At 42.6% G+C, this 17,395-nt stretch overlaps 1 protein-coding gene across 3 annotated transcripts in view; it reads right to left on the bottom strand.

Annotated features, from left to right (window-relative positions):
• The window catches only part of LOC117340269, a 35,340-nt gene extending 20,059 nt beyond the window's left edge, over positions 1 to 15,281 (bottom strand). The window contains exons 1-3 of one of the 3 annotated variants that reach the window (XM_033902027.1): positions 15,157 to 15,281; positions 12,396 to 12,497; positions 8,347 to 11,557 (exon numbers count right to left, since the gene is read on the bottom strand). In XM_033902027.1, coding sequence (XP_033757918.1) covers positions 8,347 to 11,557; positions 12,396 to 12,412 — 3,228 coding nt within the window. In that variant the 5' untranslated portion in view covers positions 12,413 to 12,497; positions 15,157 to 15,281. Of the gene's footprint in view, positions 1 to 8,346; positions 12,498 to 15,156 lie in introns of all 3 variants that reach the window. The other 2 variants (XM_033902026.1, XM_033902025.1) reach the window with 2 other exon arrangements.
• Between the last annotated feature and the right edge of the window lie 2,114 nt (positions 15,282 to 17,395).

Genomic DNA, 17,395 nt, shown 5'->3' with positions numbered 1-17,395 from the left:
GGGAAGGGAGTACCCAAAACCTTGTCCAGTATACTAGACAACAGGGAAGGGAGTACCCAAAACCTTGTACAGTATACCAGACAACAGGGAAGGGAGTACCCAAAACCTTGTCCAGTATACTAGACAACAGGGAAGGGAGTACCCAAAACCTTGTACAGTATACCAGACAACAGGGAAGGGAGTACCCAAAACCTTGTCCAGTATACCAGGCAACAGGGAATGGAGTACCCAAAACCTTCTCCAGTATACTAGACAACAGGGAGTACCCAAAACCTTGTCCAGTATACTAGACAACAGGGAGTACCCAAAACCTTGTCCAGTATACTAGACAACAGGGAAGGAGTACCCAAACCTTGTCCAGTATACTAGACAACAGGGAAGGAGTACCCAAACCTTGTCCAGTATACTAGACAACAGGGAGTACCCAAAACCTTGTCCAGTATACTAGACAACAGGGAGTACCCAAAACCTTGTCCAGTATACTAGACAACAGGGAGTACCCAAAACCTTGTCCAGTATACTAGACAACAGGGAGTACCCAAAACCTTGTCCAGTATACTTAGTAAGACAACAGGGAAGGGAGTACCCAAAACCTTGTCCAGTATACTAGACAACAGGGAGTACCCAAAACCTTGTCCAGTATACTAGACAACAGGGAGTACCCAAAACCTTGTCCAGTATACTAGACAACAGGGAGTACCCAAACCTCGTCAAGTATACTAGACAACAGGGAGTACCCAAAACCTTGTCCAGTATACTAGACAACAGGGAGTACCCAAACCTTGTCCAGTATACTAGACAACAGGGAGTACCCAAAACCTTGTCCAGTATACTAGACAACAGGGAAGGGAGTACCCAAAACCTTGTCCAGTACACTAGACAACAGGGAAGGGAGTACCCAAAACCTTGTCCAGTATACTAGACAACAGGGAAGGGAGTTCCCAAAACCTTGTCCAGTATACTAGACAACAGGGAGTACCCAAACCTTGTCCAGTATACTAGACAACAGGGAGTACCCAAAACCATGTCCAGTATACTAGACAACAGGGAAGGGAGTACTCAAACCTTGTCCAGTATACTAGACAACAGGGAGTACCCAAACCTTGTCCAGTATACTAGACAACAGGGAAGGGAGTACCCAAAACCTTGTCCAGTATACTAGACAACAGGGAGTACCCAAAACCTTGTCCAAACCTTGTCCAGTATACTAGACAACAGGGAAGGGAGTACCCAAAACCTTGTCCAGTATACTAGACAACAGGGAGTACCCAAACCTTGTCCTGTATACTAGACAACAGGGAGTACCCAAAACCTTGTCCAGTATACTAGACAACAGGGAGTACCCAAAACCTTGTCCAGTATACTAGACAACAGGGAGTACCCAAAACCTTGTCCAGTATACCAGACAACAGGGAAGGGAGTACACAAAACCTTGTCCAGTATACCAGACAACAGGGAGTACCCAAAACCTTGTCCAGTATACTAGACAACAGGAAGTACCCAAAACCTTGTCCAGTATACTAGACAACAGGGAGTACCCAAAACCTTGTCCAGTATACTAGACAACAGGGAGTACCCAAAACCTTGTCCAGTATACTAGACAACAGGGAGTACCCAAACCTTGTCCAGTATACTTAGTAAGACAACAGGGAAGGGAGTACCCAAAACCTTGTCCAGTATACTAGACAACAGGGAGTACCCAAAACCTTGTCCAGTATACTAGACAACAGGGAGTACCCAAAACCTTGTCCAGTATACTAGACAACAGGGAAGGGAGTACCCAAACCTTGTAAAGTATACTAGACAACAGGGAGTACCCAAAACCTTGTCCAGTATACTAGACAACAGGGAAGGGAGTACCCAAACCTTGTCCAGTATACTAGACAACAGGGAGTACCCAAAACCTTGTCCAGTATACTAGACAACAGGGAAGGGAGTACCCAAAACCTTGTCCAGTATACTAGACAACAGGGAAGGGAGTACCCAAAACCTTGTCCAGTATACTAGACAACAGGGAAGGGAGTACCCAAAACCTTGTCCAGTATACTAGACAACAGGGAGTACCCAAACCTTGTCCAGTATACTAGACAACAGGGAGTACCCAAAACCATGTCCAGTATACTAGACAACAGGGAAGGGAGTACTCAAACCTTGTCCAGTATACTAGACAACAGGGAGTACCCAAACCTTGTCCAGTATACTAGACAACAGGGAAGGGAGTACCCAAAACCTTGTCCAGTATACTAGACAACAGGGAGTACCCAAAACCTTGTCCAGTATACTAGACAACAGGGAAGGGAGTACCCAAAACCTTGTCCAGTATACTAGACAACAGGGAGTACCCAAACCTTGTCCTGTATACTAGACAACAGGGAGTACCCAAAACCTTGTCCAGTATACTAGACAACAGGGAGTACCCAAAACCTTGTCCAGTATACTAGACAACAGGGAGTACCCAAAACCTTGTCCAGTATACCAGACAACAGGGAAGGGAGTACACAAAACCTTGTCCAGTATACCAGACAACAGGGAGTACCCAAAACCTTGTCCAGTATACTAGACAACAGGGAGTACCCAAAACCTTGTCCAGTATACTAGACAACAGGGAGTACCCAAACCTCGTCAAGTATACTAGACAACAGGGAGTACCCAAAACCTTGTCCAGTATACTAGACAACAGGGAAGGGAGTACCCAAAACCTTGTCCAGTATACTAGACAACAGGGAGTACCCAAAACCTTGTCCAGTATACTAGACAACAGGGAAGGGAGTACCCAAAACCTTGTCCAGTACACTAGACAACAGGGAAGGGAGTACCCAAAACCTTGTCCAGTATACTAGACAACAGGGAAGGGAGTTCCCAAAACCTTGTCCAGTATACTAGACAACAGGGAGTACCCAAACCTTGTCCAGTATACTAGACAACAGGGAGTACCCAAAACCATGTCCAGTATACTAGACAACAGGGAAGGGAGTACTCAAACCTTGTCCAGTATACTAGACAACAGGGAGTACCCAAACCTTGTCCAGTATACTAGACAACAGGGAAGGGAGTACCCAAAACCTTGTCCAGTATACTAGACAACAGGGAGTACCCAAAACCTTGTCCAGTATACTAGACAACAGGGAAGGGAGTACCCAAAACCTTGTCCAGTATACTAGACAACAGGGAGTACCCAAACCTTGTCCTGTATACTAGACAACAGGGAGTACCCAAAGCCTTGTCCAGTATACTAGACAACAGGGAGTACCCAAAACCTTGTCCAGTATACTAGACAACAGGGAGTACCCAAAACCTTGTCCAGTATACCAGACAACAGGGAAGGGAGTACACAAAACCTTGTCCAGTATACCAGACAACAGGGAGTACCCAAAACCTTGTCCAGTATACTAGACAACAGGAAGTACCCAAAACCTTGTCCAGTATACTAGACAACAGGGAGTACCCAAAACCTTGTCCAGTATACTAGACAACAGGGAGTACCCAAAACCTTGTCCAGTATACTAGACAACAGGGAGTACCCAAACCTTGTCCAGTATACTTAGTAAGACAACAGGGAAGGGAGTACCCAAAACCTTGTCCAGTATACTAGACAACAGGGAGTACCCAAAACCTTGTCCAGTATACTAGACAACAGGGAAGGGAGTTCCCAAAACCTTGTCCAGTATACTAGACAACAGGGAGTACCCAAACCTTGTCCAGTATACTAGACAACAGGGAGTACCCAAAACCATGTCCAGTATACTAGACAACAGGGAAGGGAGTACTCAAACCTTGTCCAGTATACTAGACAACAGGGAGTACCCAAACCTTGTCCAGTATACTAGACAACAGGGAGTACCCAAAACCTTGTCCAGTATACTAGACAACAGGGAGTACCCAAAACCTTGTCCAGTATACTAGACAACAGGGAAGGGAGTACCCAAAACCTTGTCCAGTATACTAGACAACAGGGAGTACCCAAACCTTGTCCTGTATACTAGACAACAGGGAGTACCCAAAACCTTGTCCAGTATACTAGACAACAGGGAGTACCCAAAACCTTGTCCAGTATACTAGACAACAGGGAGTACCCAAAACCTTGTCCAGTATACCAGACAACAGGGAAGGGAGTACACAAAACCTTGTCCAGTATACCAGACAACAGGGAGTACCCAAAACCTTGTCCAGTATACTAGACAACAGGAAGTACCCAAAACCTTGTCCAGTATACTAGACAACAGGGAGTACCCAAAACCTTGTCCAGTATACTAGACAACAGGGAGTACCCAAAACCTTGTCCAGTATACTAGACAACAGGGAGTACCCAAACCTTGTCCAGTATACTTAGTAAGACAACAGGGAAGGGAGTACCCAAAACCTTGTCCAGTATACTAGACAACAGGGAGTACCCAAAACCTTGTCCAGTATACTAGACAACAGGGAGTACCCAAAACCTTGTCCAGTATACTAGACAACAGGGAGTACCCAAACCTCGTCAAGTATACTAGACAACAGGGAGTACCCAAAACCTTGTCCAGTATACTAGACAACAGGGAAGGGAGTACCCAAAACCTTGTCCAGTATACTAGACAACAGGGAGTACCCAAAACCTTGTCCAGTATACTAGACAACAGGGAAGGGAGTACCCAAAACCTTGTCCAGTATACTAGACAACAGGGAAGGGAGTACCCAAAACCTTGTCCAGTATACTAGACAACAGGGAAGGGAGTACCCAAAACCTTGTCCAGTATACTAGACAACAGGGAGTACCCAAACCTTGTCCAGTATACTAGACAACAGGGAGTACCCAAAACCATGTCCAGTATACTAGACAACAGGGAAGGGAGTACTCAAACCTTGTCCAGTATACTAGACAACAGGGAGTACCCAAACCTTGTCCAGTATACTAGACAACAGGGAAGGGAGTACCCAAAACCTTGTCCAGTATACTAGACAACAGGGAGTACCCAAAACCTTGTCCAGTATACTAGACAACAGGGAAGGGAGTACCCAAAACCTTGTCCAGTATACTAGACAACAGGGAGTACCCAAACCTTGTCCTGTATACTAGACAACAGGGAGTACCCAAAACCTTGTCCAGTATACTAGACAACAGGGAGTACCCAAAACCTTGTCCAGTATACTAGACAACAGGGAGTACCCAAAACCTTGTCCAGTATACCAGACAACAGGGAAGGGAGTACACAAAACCTTGTCCAGTATACCAGACAACAGGGAGTACCCAAAACCTTGTCCAGTATACTAGACAACAGGAAGTACCCAAAACCTTGTCCAGTATACTAGACAACAGGGAGTACCCAAAACCTTGTCCAGTATACTAGACAACAGGGAGTACCCAAAACCTTGTCCAGTATACTAGACAACAGGGAGTACCCAAACCTTGTCCAGTATACTAGACAACAGGGAGTACCCAAAACCTTGTCCAGTATACTAGACAACAGGGAGTACCCAAAACCTTGTCCAGTATACTAGACAACAGGGAAGGGAGTACCCAAAACCTCGTCCAGTATACTAGACAACAGGGAGTACCCAAACCTTGTCCTGTATACTAGACAACAGGGAGTACCCAAAACCTTGTCCAGTATACTAGACAACAGGGAGTACCCAAAACCTTGTCCAGTATACTAGACAACAAGGAGTACCCAAAACCTTGTCCAGTATACCAGACAACAGGGAAGGGAGTACACAAAACCTTGTCCAGTATACCAGACAACAGGGAGTACCCAAAACCTTGTCCAGTATACTAGACAACAGAGAGTACCCAAAACCTTGTCCAGTATACTAGACAACAGGGAGTACCCAAACCTTGTCCAGTATACTAGACAACAGGGAAGGAGTACCCAAACCTTGTCCAGTATACTAGACAACAGGGAGTACCCAAAACCTTGTCCAGTATACTAGACAACAGGGAGTACCCAAAACCTTGTCCAGTATACTAGACAACAGGGAGTACCCAAAACCTTGTCCAGTATACTAGACAACAGGGAGTACCCAAAACCTTGTCCAGTATACTAGACAACAGGGAAGGGAGTACCCAAAACCTTGTCCAGTACACTAGACAACAGGGAAGGGAGTACCCAAAACCTTGTCCAGTATACTAGACAACAGGGAAGGGAGTTCCCAAAACCTTGTCCAGTATACTAGACAACAGGGAGTACCCAAACCTTGTCCAGTATACTAGACAACAGGGAGTACCCAAAACCATGTCCAGTATACTAGACAACAGGGAAGGGAGTACTCAAACCTTGTCCAGTATACTAGACAACAGGGAGTACCCAAACCTTGTCCAGTATACTAGACAACAGGGAAGGGAGTACCCAAAACCTTGTCCAGTATACTAGACAACAGGGAGTACCCAAAACCTTGTCCAGTATACTAGACAACAGGGAAGGGAGTACCCAAAACCTTGTCCAGTATACTAGACAACAGGGAGTACCCAAACCTTGTCCTGTATACTAGACAACAGGGAGTACCCAAAACCTTGTCCAGTATACTAGACAACAGGGAGTACCCAAAACCTTGTCCAGTATACTAGACAACAGGGAGTACCCAAAACCTTGTCCAGTATACCAGACAACAGGGAAGGGAGTACACAAAACCTTGTCCAGTATACCAGACAACAGGGAGTACCCAAAACCTTGTCCAGTATACTAGACAACAGGAAGCACCCAAAACCTTGTCCAGTATACTAGACAACAGGGAGTACCCAAAACCTTGTCCAGTATACTAGACAACAGGGAGTACCCAAACCTTGTCCAGTATACTAGACAACAGGGAGTACCCAAAACCTTGTCCAGTATACTAGACAACAGGGAGTACCCAAAACCTTGTCCAGTATACTAGACAACAGGGAAGGGAGTACCCAAAACCTTGTCCAGTATACTAGACAACAGGGAGTACCCAAACCTTGTCCTGTATACTAGACAACAGGGAGTACCCAAAACCTTGTCCAGTATACTAGACAACAGGGAGTACCCAAAACCTTGTCCAGTATACTAGACAACAAGGAGTACCCAAAACCTTGTCCAGTATACCAGACAACAGGGAAGGGAGTACACAAAACCTTGTCCAGTATACCAGACAACAGGGAGTACCCAAAACCTTGTCCAGTATACTAGACAACAGGGAGTACCCAAAACCTTGTCCAGTATACTAGACAACAGGGAGTACCCAAACCTTGTCCAGTATACTAGACAACAGGGAAGGAGTACCCAAACCTTGTCCAGTATACTAGACAACAGGGAGTACCCAAAACCTTGTCCAGTATACTAGACAACAGGGAGTACCCAAAACCTTGTCCAGTATACTTAGTAAGACAACAGGGAAGGGAGTACCCAAAACCTTGTCCAGTATACTAGACAACAGGGAGTACCCAAAACCTTGTCCAGTATACTAGACAACAGGGAGTACCCAAAACCTTGTCCAGTATACTAGACAACAGGGAGTACCCAAACCTCGTCAAGTATACTAGACAACAGGGAGTACCCAAAACCTTGTCCAGTATACTAGACAACAGGGAAGGGAGTACCCAAAACCTTGTCCAGTATACTAGACAACAGGGAGTACCCAAAACCTTGTCCAGTATACTAGACAACAGGGAAGGGAGTACCCAAAACCTTGTCCAGTACACTAGACAACAGGGAAGGGAGTACCCAAAACCTTGTCCAGTATACTAGACAACAGGGAAGGGAGTACCCAAAACCTTGTCCAGTATACTAGACAACAGGGAGTACCCAAACCTTGTCCAGTATACTAGACAACAGGGAGTACCCAAAACCATGTCCAGTATACTAGACAACAGGGAAGGGAGTACCCAAAACCTTGTCCAGTATACTAGACAACAGGAAAGGGAGTACCCAAAACCTTGTCCAGTATACTAGACAACAGGGAGTACCCAAACCTTGTCCAGTATACTAGACAACAGGGAAGGGAGTACCCAAAACCTTGTCCAGTATACTAGACAACAGGGAGTACCCAAAACCTTGTCCAGTATACCAGACAACAGGGAGTACCCAAAACCTTGTCCAGTATACCAGACAACAGGGAAGGGAGTGACCAAAACCTTGTCCAGTATACTAGACAACAGGGAGTACCCAAAACCTTGTCCAGTATACTAGACAACAGGGAAGGGAGTACCCAAAACCTTGTCCAGTATACCAGACAACAGGGAAGGGAGTGACCAAAACCTTGTCCAGTATACTAGACAACAGGGAAGGGAGTACCCAAAACCTTGTCCAGTATACTAGACAACAGGGAAGGGAGTACCCAAAACCTTGTCCAGTATACCAGACAACAGGGAAGGGAGTAACTAGAAGGAATACAACAACTATCTTGTAAACTTACCTGGTAGTACTGCTGTTGGTAAGGGTCCTGGGCGAGATCCTGACCGTCATACGCCCCTGGGTAATATTGTGTCCCCACTGGACGAGGTCCACCTGTGGCCTGGGATCCATGCAGCACCTCAGCAGATACTTGTGGAATTCCCCGAGGGTCACCTCCCTCCCCCCGGGGACTCAGAACTTTAAGGTTAATATCCACACTGATTCGTTGTCCATCCTCTGTCATAATCTCCTGGGTAACAGGTTTCAGGTCTATTGGTTTAAACGATTGTGGTGGCATGCCTTGCCCGTCCACACGATTACTAGGTTTTGTCCGCTGTTGTTTGTTTTCCAGGGGTTCTAGGTAGTGGTTTCGAGTGGGAGTGCCATACATATGAACAGGTTGTCTCCCTTGATTCTGCCCTTGACTGTACAGAGGTTGACGAATTAGTCCATTCTCACTTGGGTACTTTTGCAGACCCCTATTTTTCCTGAGACTTGTGCCTGAAGCTGTCTTAGACTTTGTATTTTGCTTCGCATCTTTCCTTTTTTCAAGAGCATTTGAGCGTTTTGCCCAGAGTGCCTCAGCCATAGATGCATTTTCACTAGGAATGTATTCATCAGGTGGTGAATCAGGTCGATCTTTGCGAGATGTTGTATCATTACGCGTTTTTTTACTTTTCAATTTTGGTGTTATAAATACAGAGTCCAATTTATTCTCACCTTCCTTTTTCCTTTCCATTAAAAAAGCATAGGATTTTTCTGGGACTTTACCATAATCCACTTTGTTGTTTTCTACAAAGTCATATTTCATGGGTGGTGGATTCACTATTTCCATGCGTTCTGTCTCACGCTCATCATAGCCATACGGGCCATTGGGCTGATCCTGATAGGCTTGTTGGGGAGGAGGTGGGGGATTCTGCCAGGGTTCCTCTAGGGAGTCCTCTAAGGGCAGTTTGGGTATAAGGATTTCCTCGTCTTGCTGAGCCTGTGTTTGTAGTCGTCGCTGCAGATGAGCCTGATACTCTGCTTCCTGTTTCATCAATTGTTGATCCTCCTCCTCTTCGTATCCATTCTGGATCAAGGAACGTGGCTGTCTGTAGTTATCATTATGATCATCGTATTGCTCAGGTTCATTTCTACCATTATACACATTTCTGTCATCATATCTATTGCGTTCCTCAATATGAGGAGGTGCCTGCCTATTATCACGATATTGTGGAGCTTCGTTTCTGTCGCCCCTATCACCGCCATTATTGGGGTAGCTGTTGTACTGGTTGCGATCCTCATACCTGTCCTGTTGATTTCTATCATTATATGGAGGCTGTTCAGTTCTGTCCTCATACCGTGGGGGATCTCTATTTCTGTCCTCATAGCGGTTGTATCCAGCGTTTCTCTCCTCATATCGATCATCTTGATTTTGACCTTTCTGGTTCATGACCTTGTTCCTGTCCTCATACCTTTTGTCCTGTCTTGTTTCGCGCGCGGGTGGTGGATGTCCCCTTGGGTCACCCTGGTTGTCTCCCCCTCCTCGTAAATCCTGAGGATAACCCTTATTTTGGGCCTGTTGACTATACTGAGGATCGCCACCTTGTGACCTCTGACCCTGGTTATTGTTGCGTGTGTACTGATCAGAAATTGGGGCCCCAGGGCCCTCACTGTCTTTTCTGATATATTGACCCCCATCGGGAGCCCCCTGACCTCCACTCTCATTTCTCACATGATGACGGTAGTCATTTCTATACTGAGGCTCTGGAGGGGGGCGACTATACTGACTGTTATATGCACCACCATCGTAAGCATCTCTTGTGTAGCCTGGATGACCTCCCTGAATAGGTGGAGCTTGTGTTGTGGTTGCCATTTCTTCCTTTCTATTTTTATCGTCTTTATCCAATTTTCGAAAAGTTACCTCAAGATCATCACGTCCCTCATCGAGACGACTTTCCACAAATCGATATTGATCTTCCTCCTCCTGGGTGAAGGTGGGAGAATCTACATACACACGTTTCACGGTTGGCAGCGTCGTATTGGCAGCGTGGGCGCTCCTTCGTTCCTGAACCACAGGTGATGGCGTGCGCTTTTGATGTTGTGGTACTACTGGAGCTGGTTTAGGCGTTTCGTTGTCAGATTGGTTGTCCGATTCCCACTCTTTAATCTTCGGAGAGGTGTCACGCCGTGGAGTCACCTGGTCAGGCTTTAAGGGTGACCGAGGGTGAGGCGTGGGAACACGTTCCTTCAAGTGATTGCTCTGAGCGCGAACAATTTCCTCGTCACTATCACTATTGTCACTTTTATTTTTTTGTTCCGTATGAAAAGAAACTGCACTGCGGCCACTTTTGCGTCCAGATGTGGCAGAATTTACCTTAGCATTATTGTTAACAGAATCAACTTGTCCCCTAGACTTGAGTTGAGAGGGATTTCTACCATTGACTGGAGTCCTAACACTATGGAAAGTATCCTGGCGTCCCTCCGCAAGTTCAACACTATCTAGAGTATCCTCACGTTTTGTTGCAGACTGCGGTTTAAAACTACCTTGGGTATTTCCGCGTTTTGTTTCAGAATGCGGTTTAAAACTACCTTGGGTATTTCCGCGTTTTATTTCAGATTGCTGATAAACACTACCTTGGGTGTTTTCGCGTTTGGTTACAGATTGTGGTTTAGCACTTCCCTGTGTGTTTCCATGTTGTTGAACGGCCTGCTCGGCACGTGGTGTAAACTTAGCGTTTTGTGTTCCCTCACGTGGCGTATCTCCTTGTGCAGCAAGAATGGCAGGATTCGCGACAGCGTATACACTGCTGGTACTACGCCCAGTCGTGGGTGCTTGAGTTCTAGCAGTGGCCTGAGGAACCCTACTTTTGGCAGAATCTGGTACACCTGAGCTAGGTTTGGGTGTTGGTATTCCACGCGAAAGTTCCGAATCAGGACGAATCTGACTCAGTGCATTTGGGTTGCCTTTGTGTCTGGAATGTGCAGATGCTGTTTTGATATTGGGTATTTTATCTGATGTTGGGGATTCCACAGGATAGGTTTTCCTACCTGTGACTGGGGAGTTGTTCCCAGAATCCAAATCTAAACTGTCTTTTAGCTGTTGAGACTGTTCAACGTCAATGCTGTCCTGGAAATTTTGAGATGCCTCTAAACTGTCTTTGACAATATCAGCTGGCGATTGACCTTGACCCACGGACCGGTGTGTTGATGCAGGGGTTTGACCTCCTGGAGTGACCCCACGGTCTGGACTGTGTGGAGAGATATAATTGAAGAGATTAGTTTTTGTGTCTGATCTGACTTTATACCCAGCACCAGAGGTTGCCTCCACAGCATGCGGTGTTTCGGCACCTTTCACACGATCTACTCTATGCGTTTGGACAGAAGCAGGGGAAGGGTTAACATTAGAGGAAGTATGCACATCTACATCATGCAAGCGTTTGTCATGCAGGGTGTCTGTCGACACTATTACAGAGCTACGTACACGTGCAGGAGTAATAAGTTCTTGTGAATAATCCTCGTTCAGTAACGAGCTATCTACTCGTGATAACAAGGAATTGGACGTTTTTTCCTTGCTGTTCTGTAGTTTAAGTCCAGGTATTACCTGAACACGACTTTCACTTTCTACCTCAGAAATATTCAAATCTCCAAAACGTGCTGTAGTATTCCGACTCGACACTGCATCCGTATTGTTATCTATAGAATTTCTACTATTACATTTGTCTTTGCTAGAATCTGAATGAATTTCCTTTAAACTTTTCTCTCCGTCACTATGCGCTACTCTATGAGAGTCTAATAGTGGATCCCCGTACTGGGTCCCATCGTTCTGCAATTTGACAGCACTAGAAAGTTGCGTAGAGACAGGATTAGTAGAAGCAGTGTTATGGGGTGAGTAACTAGAATTGTCCAAGCGACTTGAGTTTGTTATTACACACCTGGTACCACCTGCCGCGGGTCTAGTGGTTGTACCAAAATTACTATCCCCAGTCCGCTCTCGTAACAACTGAAGCAGAGCCGGGTTTTCCGTCACAATTCGTCCAGATGCGGATGAGTGTACACTACGTGGCTTCGTGCTACCACTCATATTACCTGAAGCCTTGTTCCATGATGGAACAGCTGTCGGACCCAGATCCTCAGACACGGGTGGTGATCGCGGGCATTAAGCACAGCATTACACAGAGCCTTGGTAGTCTGAAAGTTACAGATAAATAGTGAGAGAGGAAAGTAAAGAGCTAAGGATCTGTAAACACAACACAAGCTGCTATTTCTATACAAGACCTACTGACATTATGAAGGACTGATTTGGAGTCTTCAAACAATATTGTAGTGATCCCGGGACATTTATAGTTGCAAATTTATCCATAATCGAGTATCAGTTTCAGTCAGAAAATTCTTCTAATGTAATTAATCTTTTATATAAACGATTGTGTTCTAATCCTAGAAAATGTACATCCTAATTGCATTCATTTAATACACTTGTCTTTAAATTAACTTAACTCAAAATGCCAAGCTTATCTAGGATTCATGTATAAATTAAATGTGTCCACAACTGACATCTTTATGATATGTCTACCACATAATGGTTTGATCTGAAACAAAGGGAAATATCAATATACTGATGGTTGGTTATGAAAAAATATGTACAGTAGCTATATATATAGATTATCAATAATTTTCATAACTAATATTATGTTTATTGCAAAAGTGTAAAGTTTTTGTAAAATAATGTGTATATAATTGAATGATATTAACATGAAAGCTACTTGCAGCTTTCAAGACAAATTTAATATAATTTATAAATTAGAAGTAAAACTTTTTAATTGTTATAAATCAATAATCTGAAATATCAGTTAAGTTCATCAGAAAGGGCAGCTTAGTTTGAAGTTTTTAGTTTGTCAACAGGTGGTTACTGAAATATAGTGTTCTTTTGAATATAAACACAGAACAGACTGAAAAAATTAGAGATGATATTATATACCATATCCAAAATTTAAATACTGATTCCCTTGGGTCAAGCCTCATGGTAGAGTCAAGAAGCAACCTTTTACTTTCCAATATTATGTCCCTATAGTTTTTCAGAAGTATGAACCTTTATATATTTTTCTATAAATATAGATTTATAAAATCCTCTGTGAATTAAACAATTTCAATTTCATATTCATGTAACTAATTTTTTGTGCAATTCCAGAAAGAATTAAATCAGCTTAAAAATGTGGTATGAAATGAATAAAAGCATTTCATAAACAGTAAACACATTAAAGCAGAAAGCAAAAGCCCCTGGTATTAAAATAATTAAAATAGAAATGTATAATCACAGAATCATAAAGGCATCATTCACCCAGGGACATACATATGTACAAAGTATGTACGTCCCTTACTCACCTTAAGAAAATTCCTCAATATTTCAATTAAAATTACTAAGTTTTGATGGTACATACATTAATTAAATATTTGTTTTAGATCTGCATTTCCAATTTTTACTTATATTTTTTTTGCTTTATGCATCTACCCACAGGGCCTTGTCACAACAGAGTTTGAGATGTTTCTTTACCGCCAGGGTTTTTTTCTCACTGGTTTGGGAGGCCTTTTTTTCAAATTATGGGAAGAAAATTGGTGAATTGGGAAAGATTTTTCTTGAGTAAACAGCAAATTTAGAGGATTTGGCTTTAATACGAACTCATTTCAATTGGGAACAGCCCTAAAAGCCATCAGAAAAACAGCCCCTAAAAGCCATCAGAAAAAGCCCTGACCTTCACAACTCAAGCTTTAGGAATTCAATTCTGAATTACAATGTGACAGTACATGGTCCTGTGCCTCTGGCAAGTTTCATATACTTTGGATGAAATTAATATTAATGTGACCTTAATGTTAAAATTTGTATGGTACAATTTCAAGAAGGTAAAAATATGATACATTTTTCAGAAGGGTTAGTTGTACATTTTGTCCAAGTTTGTTCTGACTTTACAGCTCATCATCATTATCAGGACATCACATGTCTATTACAACAGCTGACAGCATTGACAGTAACTACTGTAACGTCTGATTGTACTACAACAATGTTAGCGGAGTACAACACAGCGAAAAATGTTATGACTGGTGACTTGTAACATAGGAATAATAACAATTTTAAATTATCAAATCTTTAGCTAGCTGAAGTTGTTTGGTTTGTAAACATTTGTATGAAATTTTACAAATTATTCGATATAATTAGTATATACTACTCTACACAGGGTGCACATGGACTGTTGGCAACGTTAATGGAAGCAAAATATGTTTGACATCTATTTTATTAGCTTTCTGTGGTTTTATATAGAATCAACTTTTGTTATATTTTACCACAGGAACATGTCAATTCTTATATTAAAAGACTTAAATGTATATATGCACATGTACATGTCGTTTATAGAATTTTAGGTACATGAATTTATGGTCATTTTGATATAAGACAAGACATGCCCCTGTGCTTTACCTGTTGAATACAAGCCAGGAATGAATAAATCGCGTCGATGTTTGGAAAAATGTTAGGTCTGTATCTTAAAACAAACTGGCTGTTATAAACAAAACAACCCCGACCAGGTCATTCTTACTAGTCTGACATTCATCTACAAATGATACACCGATAGAAACCCATACATATACATTATAAAAATCTTTAAATGTACACCCAGAGATGAATGTCTGAGAAACTGAATTCACATAAAAGGTTAACACAGGGCACCGTGCCAAGCGATGAGAAGAATATCCGAATAACATTGTCGGCGAAAATTCCGAGTGCATGTCCTCATACTTTTAAGCACTAATTCTGTTGCTGCATCGTCCATTGTTTTGTTTATTTGTGTCCAGTGCTTACCTGGTATAATATGATTCCAGCTTTAATGTCACGAGATCTCCAAGGTTTTGATTTCACCGTTACATTACCACTACAACATGGCGATACATTGAAAACCAATCCCACAATCCCGTACGATATTTACATGTCGCCATAGTGACTTTCTATTACAAGGGCCAATAACTCTTTCGTTAGCAAAATTAAGGTGTCAATACATCAAATTTGATCACGTCGTTTAAATTATAATATTGTAAGTACTACAATACCATTGTTGATGTAAAACTAGAAACATAACAAATGTTCTAATTTAGAAAAGTATTCAAAAGAAAACATATAGATCGTTTTAAACAAAAAAATACAGGTCAATTAAGAAGCCATGTACAACAAATAAATCGATATGATATTCACATTAAAGATAAGGGAAGTTTATTTTTGGTGGAGGGCTTTTTTTTTTTATAAAATCCATAATTCATTTAAATTTTCCCTCTTTTTCATTTTATGATCAGCTGCCAATAACTTCGACGTTAAATGTTAACTTATTTTAAACAAAGACCTATAATAGAATGATAGTTAATATATACATATATGTATGTCTGTTTTAAATGATACATTATCCGTATTCCTCCAGGCTCCAGTTTCATCAATATATCTTAACTACGGAAAACTAATTAACATTCCAAAGGAAATAGAAACATGTTCCTTAGTTAAGGCCTTTTCCTATATGTAAACAATAATGCTTATATAGTTCCTACATGGACAATTTTGAGCTAAAGAGAAAACCGGGGCATGAGTTAACTACAACAGGAAATTGACCGTCAGAAATGGCTGTATCTACTGTATATTGATTCAGTACATTACACGTCAGCACAGATTTATCGGAAACGAATCCAAATAATTCCATTTTTATTTTTGACAAGCTAAATTAATGACGATGGCATGGCATTCCATAGAGCCGATCGGATGTAAGCTTTATTTATTTTACAACAATTGTGACACAAGTTATACCAGCTTATATTGATCACTTTTGTTAGTAAGGATGGATGGTCACGAGAGGACTTACTGGAACCGGGGAGAAACCGGAGTACCCGAGAAAACCCACCTAGTCGGGTAGGTGGCCCCCATACCTTTCCACGTCCAATCGGTTAATTAGTCCATGGACAGAATGCACATTTGCAGATATTTTACAAATGACAATTGGACAGTCTAGATATCTGATACTGGACTTTTCCTTCGATGCTGTTTTGTGGTAACGTTGGTAACTAAATCCTGACGAAGTAGATGGCGAAGTAAACCAATAAATATGGCCAACTACAGCACATCTTTGACGCGTTTTAAGAAGTTCTATTTCTAAAGATTTTTTTTTAATTTAACGTTCTTGAATGATATGATAGAAAAAGGACCTTTACATTATAAACTCTCTGTGCAATAACACTGTGTTCGAACGTTATATGTAATTTCTTTCGTTCCTACCAATAATAATTTTGTATTGATCATGTCCGTTCGCAGTCCCCGTACACATGAGTTCATAAATAACGAAAATAACAATATAAATGTACAGGAACACTCGAATGTAATCGGTTGTAGAACTCGGTGTTATGATACCATTAGATTCTACCAAATCTGTTGAGTTAGGGGTGTCAAACATATGTCATTGATTCAGGATGGGACGGTAACAATTATATAAGAATTACCCTCCATCACCCCACCCCAACACCAATGATGGAGCTTCATGTAGCGGCGATAACGTACGTAGCCTTACCGAGATACTTTGATGTACGTTGTATTGTCCCGATAAGGGACGAGAGAGACAGGGTTTGGTTTGGTTTATTTTGTTTAACGTCCTATTAACAACCAGGGTCTTTTAAGGACGTGCCAGGTTTTGGAGGTGGAGGAAAGCCGGAGTACCCGGAGAAAAACCACCGACCTACGGTCAGTACCTGGCAACTGTCCAAAGTAGGTTTCGAACTCGAAACCCAGAGGTGGAGGGCTAGTGATAAAGTGTCGGGACACCTTAACCACTCGGCCACCGCGGCCCCTTGAGAAACAGGGTACTAATAGCTAGGTGCACAGGGACTTGACACGTTCCTTTGACCTATAATGTAAAATAAACCCTGGTCCGATCCATATATCACTTATTATTGACCATAAGCAATCTAGGAATCGGACCGTAGTTGGGTATTTTTTTCTTTTCTTCCGGGTTAAAGGAACATGTCAAGCACCTGTGGTTATGTGGAGGAACACTAGACTACCCCTAGCTCAC

This window comes from Pecten maximus, chromosome 13, assembly GCF_902652985.1.
Source record: "Pecten maximus chromosome 13, xPecMax1.1, whole genome shotgun sequence".
Taxonomy (NCBI): domain Eukaryota; kingdom Metazoa; phylum Mollusca; class Bivalvia; order Pectinida; family Pectinidae; genus Pecten; species Pecten maximus.
The sequence above is the reverse complement of the archived record's forward strand: the minus strand, read 5'-3'. Positions and strand labels throughout refer to the sequence as shown.